Source organism: Haliaeetus leucocephalus, unplaced genomic scaffold (genome assembly GCF_000737465.1).
Source record: "Haliaeetus leucocephalus isolate CR32 unplaced genomic scaffold, Haliaeetus_leucocephalus-4.0 Scaffold668, whole genome shotgun sequence".
NCBI lineage: Eukaryota > Metazoa > Chordata > Aves > Accipitriformes > Accipitridae > Haliaeetus > Haliaeetus leucocephalus.
In genome coordinates, this window is record NW_010973104.1 from 1,493,716 (window position 1) to 1,499,814 (window position 6,099).

The 6,099-nt window shown below is 64.5% G+C and overlaps 2 protein-coding genes across 3 annotated transcripts; one reads left to right on the forward strand and one right to left on the reverse strand.

Annotated features, from left to right (window-relative positions):
* Positions 1-27: 27 nt before the first annotated feature.
* Positions 28-1,614, forward strand: SPATA2L (spermatogenesis associated 2-like). The gene is made up of 2 exons (XM_010579699.1): positions 28-381; positions 477-1,614. Exons 1-2 carry the CDS (start codon positions 46-48, stop codon positions 1,374-1,376), a joined length of 1,236 nt encoding a protein of 411 aa, XP_010578001.1. The 5' UTR covers positions 28-45; the 3' UTR covers positions 1,377-1,614.
* Positions 1,615-1,957: 343 nt separating this feature from the next.
* CDK10 (cyclin-dependent kinase 10) lies at positions 1,958-6,069 on the reverse strand. Of its 2 annotated transcripts, none has more exons than XM_010579559.1 (13): positions 5,999-6,069; positions 5,165-5,237; positions 4,860-4,931; positions 4,649-4,751; positions 4,415-4,496; positions 3,942-4,009; positions 3,544-3,596; positions 3,351-3,420; positions 3,159-3,218; positions 2,909-3,032; positions 2,695-2,834; positions 2,481-2,533; positions 1,958-2,407 (listed from the first exon to the last, which is right to left on the reverse strand). In XM_010579559.1, exons 3-13 carry the CDS (start codon positions 4,876-4,878, stop codon positions 2,304-2,306), a joined length of 876 nt encoding a protein of 291 aa, XP_010577861.1. In that variant the 5' UTR covers positions 4,879-4,931; positions 5,165-5,237; positions 5,999-6,069; the 3' UTR covers positions 1,958-2,303. The 2 variants fall into 2 exon arrangements, with proteins under 2 accessions (XP_010577861.1, XP_010577860.1); XM_010579558.1 differs by lacking the exon at positions 5,999-6,069 and adding an exon at positions 5,836-5,964.
* Positions 6,070-6,099: the final 30 nt, after the last annotated feature.

The following is a 6,099-nucleotide window of genomic DNA, read 5'->3' on the forward strand; positions in this document are numbered from 1 at the left end:
CGGGGCTTGGGGAGGGGGGGAGGTTCACGCTGCTGCACCCCCAGGATGTGCGCGGGCTCGGCGCTGCGGCAGGAGGAGTTCCACCGGCAGGAGTACCGGCAGGAGTACCGGCGCTGCCTGGAGCGGGAGTTCCGTCAGGGCCGCGCCGGGCCCTGCTCCGACCCCTCCTTCGGGGAGCGGCTGGGGCAGCGGCTGCGGCGGGAGCCGGCGGTGCTGGGGGCCCTGCAGGAGGACGCCCCGGTCCTGCTGGCCCGTGGCTTACGGGACCGGCCCGACCCGGGACCGGCGCTGCGGGGCCTGGCCGGCGCCTTCCAGCTGCTGGAGCTGGCGGCCGTCAACCTCTACCTCTTCCCCTGGCGCAAGGAGTTCGGCACCGTCCAGGTGAGGACCGGGGCAGTGGCGGCACCGGCAGGGGGATGACGGATGTGCCGGCAGGGCGTCTCCAGCTGTACCCCCCCTCCCCGTTCTCCTTACAGACCTTCTCCGGTGCGTACATGCATTTGCTGCGCCCGGCGCTCCCCGAAGACGACTTGGTGCGGAGCTTCGGCCGGTTGGGCTATGAACGGCGTGGCTGGCACTGTCTGGCCGTCACCCGGCCGCTCTCCAAGCCCGAGCTGGTCGCTGCCGCCTGCGGCTTCTTTGCCTGCCGGCTGGAGTGTGAGATCCTGGCAGAGGTGGTGAGGCGGCTGCGGCCGCGCCAGCTGCGCGCCGAAGATCTGCTGGAGGCACGCCGGCTGGCCGGGGACGTGGAGGCCTGCGTGGAGATGCTGCAGCAGCTGGGGACGCAACATGAGGCGGCTGCCAACTGTGGCGACAGCGTGGATCTCTACCAGGAGACACCAGCTGGCCCCGAGGACGCAGGGGGAGAGGACGCAGCCCCCGCAGTGCCATGGAGGGACCCTGGCAGCCCACGGGGTGCTCAAGATGTGCCTGGGAGGAGCTGGGACCACCGCAGAGATGGCAAGTGTGGGCAGGAGCCGGTGCCCTCCCTGGGCAACCCCAACCTGGACACCTCCTCCTCTCTCCTCTTCCTGGAGCAGGAGCTCAGCGGGGCTGGCAGCCCACTCTCCACCCTGGCTGCAGGGAGCAGAAGCCCCCAAGTGCCAGGGGAGCCCCAAAATTCACCAACCTCCCCCAGCCAGGAAGCCCCCGAGCTGCCCTGCTACCAGCTGCACTCCTGCTTGCGCCGGGGTGCATTGCCCTCCTACTGCTGCACCACCTGCCAGCAGCTCCATGCCAGCACCTGCGCAGCCGGGCAGGCCTGCCGCACCCACCACCACGGGCAGGAGCTGCGCAGCGAGAGGCAGCAACGGCTCTGGCTGCAACGGACAGAGGTGGACATGCTGCTGGCCGACAGTTCCGCTCCCTGGTCCTAGCACCCCTTGGGGTTCTGCTGCTGGCTGCACCCGTCCCTGCCGTGGCTGGAAGGGGATGGGGACGGCCATCGCTCAGCCTGAGGGACACCGAACTCGCCCTGCTGGGAGGTAGCGGTGCCTGTGCCGTGCTCTGCTTTGCCCCCGGAGCAGTAGGAGCCTGCCAAGGCTCCAGGGGGATGGGTCCCTGCTCCAAACCCAGCGCTCCCGCTGTAAATGGCTTGGTGCATCTCAGTAAAGCACAGCTGCCTCGCACTGTGGTGGTCTCCTCCTGCCCTGTCGGAGTCACGGGAGGGACAACAATGGGGACATGCAGGGGGAGCAGTGGCCCAAGCGTGCCCGCTCCTGGGGAAGGGACGGGGCCTGCAGTGCTACCTGCTGCTACATCACCCTGCGGGAGTAGCTCTTGCCTCCCAGGAGAGCGGGGCCGCGCTCTGTTTAAGGGAGGCAGAGCTTAGGGGCATGCTCAGACCCTGGGGCTGGACATGCGGCACAGGGGAAGCAGAGCAGGGCCACAGCTTCTAGCCCAGCTGGAACCAAGGAACAAAGTGATTCACTCTGCACCACTGCTGCTGGCAGGTGCTTTTATTAACAGCAAAGTTGGGGTTACCCCACACAGCCAGCACTGGCCAAGGACCCCCCTGGGGGCAGGGCTGGCCCCACCAGCACCCCAGCTTCTCCCTGCTGAGCCCCGGGGGGCCCAGGGCCCCATCTCTCCTGCCCCCAGTGCTGCATTCACCCAGCCCCAGCCTGGAGCCTGCCCAGGGCAGGTTGGGTCACATCGGTCCCCTGCCACAGCCAGGCTGTCTCTGTACCAGTGCAGGGAAGGGAATTCAATCCCGGGAAGGGATGGAGCCCACCACGATGCTGTTCCACCAAGGAAAACAGTCCTGGCTGGCGTGCGCCATGCCTCCTACCGCGGGCCAGTGCTCAGGGCTTGCCACGCTTCGCCTGGGTCTCCGTCCCTGTGCTGGCAGCAGCTGCTCGCTTGTTGCGGTGGTGGGGGAAGGTGGGCATGAGCTCCGGCTCGCAGGCTGCAGGGCAAAAACAGGGGTCAGCGGGGCCCAGAGCACCCCAGCCCTGCCCCGTGGAGGGGGGTTTACTCACGGAGGGGTTTCTCCTTGAAGTAGGAGCTCTCCAGGCAGTCTTTCGCTGTCGCCCTGTGGGGATGAGGGGACATGGCAGGCACCCCCCAAAGGCGCTGACCTGCCCACAGCTCTGGGGACAGCCCTGCCACAGGGGCAGCATGACACTGGCAGCCCCATCCACCGGCAGTTTTTCTCCCCTGCTCTGCCCATGCAGAGCTGCCGACAGCTCTTACCGCTTCTTGGGATCGTACATGAAGAGGAAGTTGAGCAGCCGCAGCCCAGCCTCCGAGAGCCAGGGGAACTTGTGCTTGAGGTTGTTGTAGGGCTGCTTCCGCAGGGTGTACTGACTCACCAGGGGCAGCTTGGAGAAACCCTGAGGGGGTTGGAGTGTGAGGCAGAGGCAGGGAGAGCAGGCAGGGCAGGCAGGTAGCAGGGGACCGCTCTCACCGGCCATATGTTTTCATTGGGCGTCCCCAGGAGCTGCACAATGAGGTCGATCTGGTGGATCTCAGAGGTGCCCGGCAGCAGCGGCTTGTGGGCCAGCAGCTCAGCAAGGATGCAGCCCACAGCCCTGCAGAGCAAAGGACATACAGGGCAGAAGAAGCCCGTCCACTGACCACCCCCCTGCCGCGGCTTTGCAGCCCCCCTCCCAGGCCCCTGCCTGGCCAGCCTCAGCCCCCTCCTGCTCTCCCCTTACCACATGTCGATGCTGGTGGTCTGGGTTGTCATCCCCAACAGCAGCTCGGGTGCTCGGTACCTGTGCAGGGGACAGCACTGTCTCAAGGGGACCGTGGCAGAGCCGGCGCTAAGGAAGCCCCCACCGCACTACAAGGACTCACCCGCATCACCCTGAGCCAGCGCAGCTCAGCCCCGGGCGCTGGCCACTCACCAGAGCGTGACGACTTTGGGGGTCATCGGCTTTGGCGGCATCCCATAGGTGCGTGCCAATCCAAAATCAGCTGCAACAGAGACTCGAGATCAAGAGAGAGACAAGCTCCTCGCTCCAACTGTGTCACGGAGCGGAGGGAGAGCTGTGGGCACATCCATGGCAGAAGCCAAACTGGCAGCTGCCAGGGGCTCACCTATCTTCACGCAGCCTTTGTCAGTCATGAGCAGGTTGGACACCTTCAGATCCCTGTCAGGAAACAGAGAGCAGCTGGTCAGCACTGTCCTTCAGGCACAGCTTCCCCCATACCCACGCTTCCCCAGGGCTCACAGGCAGCTACAAAGCCCCAGGGCTGAGCCATCATGAGGAGAAGCGAATCTCATCATTCAGTGGCCTCCTTGCCCCACCAGTACTCCCACACAGAGCCACAGATTTGCCCACAGCTACTCTACACCGTGCTCCTTGCTCACAGGACACAGGTGTGGAAGGTGAAAAATCACACCACAGTTCAAGGATCAGCCAGCTCCCTCCCATCAGCCCCTTCTCCCCACATCCCCTTTCCCCCCCACCCCATGTCCATCCCATTGCTCCCACCTGTGGATAATGTAGTTCTCATGAAGGTACTGCAGGCCCTTGAGAACTTGCAGGATGATGCACTTCACCTGGAGATAGAGGACAGGAGCAACACCCCCTGTAAGAGCAGCTCCAGCCAGGCAAGCCCCCAGGGGTTAAACCCACTCAGGTGCCCTGTGGTCTGCCACATCTGTCACTGCTCTGCAGTGTGTTGGTCCCCACGTCCTCCCAGAGCAGCTAACAGGCTGTCTAGGGGTACATTTTCTCCCCACTGTTTCACCGCCAGTTTGCTCCAGCCCAAAACCCAGCCTAGAAAGTCCCTGGAGCATTCTGTGAGAGCCAGCAAAGCCCAGGCTCCCCACATGGCCCAGGAATCCCAGCTCACCTAGTGCTCCCCAGCCCTGCTGAAGCCCAGCACAAGGTCCAGGGAGTCCACACCAGTGCCCACTGTGTTTTGGCTGGAATGGCAGCACCCTCTCAGGCCCAACCTTTACCTGAGCCTCTGAAAAAGGCGTCTGCATGTTCTCAAGAAGGCTGGCTAAGTCCTGCTCACAGTAGCCCATCACCAGGAAAATACTGTCATAGATAAGACATAGTCAGGAGCCTCCCCCGGGACACCTCTCCTGTGTCCCAGCACTCACAGCACAGGTCTGTGCTGTGAGAGGCAGCTCAGGGCACCGAGAAGGGTCTGAAAGGCAGAGAGGGCAGGATGAAGAGGGGAACCTCACCTCTCCAGATGGTTCCCTACAACCACCTCCTTCAGCTCCACGATGTTGGGGTGCCGAAGCTGCAGGAGCAGCGTGATCTCCCGCAGGCTGCTGATGGGCATTCCTGCAGAGAGCAACAGCTGAGCTGCGCGACTGCCTCGAGCAGCAGCCAGGGATGCTCCTGCCCGCCCCAGGAGCTGCCCCTACTACAGCTCACCCACTCCTCCATTACCATCTTTCTCATTGTCCATCCGCACCTTCTTCAATGCCACGGTCTCATCCGTCAGGGTGTCCCGGGCCCGGTCTGGAAAAGCAGCACAGGCTGCGTGCTCAGCGCCAAAAGACAAACACTGGTTCTATCGTGAGCAAGCAGGACCCCTGTACTGATGAGCCTCCTCTCAGCCTTGGTTCCCCTGACAGCACCCCCCAGCTCCAGCCCAATATGCTCCCACTGTCAGGATGTGGGCAGATAGCTGCAGCCCACCCAGGAACTGGCTCTACCCCAGGCCCGGAGAGAGCAGCCAGCACCGCACTTACACACTATGCCATAGGTGCCCTCTCCAATCCGATTCAGCTTCTCGAATTCCTTCACACTCCGGCATCTTCCCAGCTGGAACAACAGAGCCACATCACAGGTGAGAGTGCTCTCTGGGGCAGCCCTCGGAGGTTGCTCACCAACCTTCCCAGGGAAGCAGGACCTCACTGACAGCCCAAGGCCTGAAGCTGCTACACCCTTACCTCTCACCAGGCAGACCACGGTGCTGCTCTGGTGCTCACAGAGCAAACCAGCATTTCAGAAACACCGCAGGCACACCAGCTCAGCCAGTGGCTGGGACAGAGTCGGCTTCTCTGCCCCCTCCTGCCTCCAGCCCTGTGCCAGCACGCCCTCCCTGTCACCTCCCCCCTCCCACTAAGCCCCCACTGAGGACCCCCCTGTCCCCCTCACAAGCTGCTCCCAGCCAGATGTGCAGGCACTGCAGGCTGTCCAGCTCCCTTCCCAGCCCACCCCAGCAAGGGGGGGGGGAACCTGCGTGGCTACGGGCCCAGGACAACCGACCACCCACCCCCCCCAGCAGGCCCCAGGCCCACCCACAACCCAGGGGCCTGCAGGCCTCTAGGACCCTCTCCGCCTCCCTCTCCACCCAGACACCTCCAGCAGGGCTGGGACCCCGCTCCGCTCGCTCACCCACACGGCCCCAACCCCTCACCCGGTCGGCCGCCGGCACCTCGAAGAAGCCCTCGCCCCGCAGCCGCCGCAACCGCAGCGGCTCCAGCTCCCCCTCAGCAGAACCCCCCTCCGCCATAACCGGCCCCGCGCATGCGTCGTGACACCACGCACTCGCCCCGCCCGCTACGCATGCGCCGTATCACCTCCTCCCCGCAGACCCCCGCCTCCCTCCTCAGCACTGCCCCCTAGCAACGGTTGCTAGACACGGTTCGGGCCCTGTAGCAAGCGCCCTGGGAGGGTTTTA

Bases quoted from the DNA above. Each gene is read 5' to 3' on its own strand.
- SPATA2L (XM_010579699.1), top strand. From the start codon at position 46: ATGTGCGCGGGCTCGGCGCTGCGGCAGGAGGAGTTCCACCGGCAGGAG. The intron at 382-476 runs GTGAGGACCGGG...TTCTCCTTACAG, and splicing joins AGGAGTTCGGCACCGTCCAG to ACCTTCTCCGGTGCGTACAT.
- CDK10 (XM_010579558.1), bottom strand. From the start codon at position 5,931: ATGGCGGAGGGGGGTTCTGCTGAGGGGGAGCTGGAGCCGCTGCGGTTG. The intron at 3,219-3,350 runs GTGAGTGGCCAG...TCCCCTGCACAG, and splicing joins CCCAAAGTCGTCACGCTCTG to GTACCGAGCACCCGAGCTGC. The intron at 2,534-2,694 runs GTAAGAGCTGTC...TCATCCCCACAG, and splicing joins ATGTACGATCCCAAGAAGCG to GGCGACAGCGAAAGACTGCC.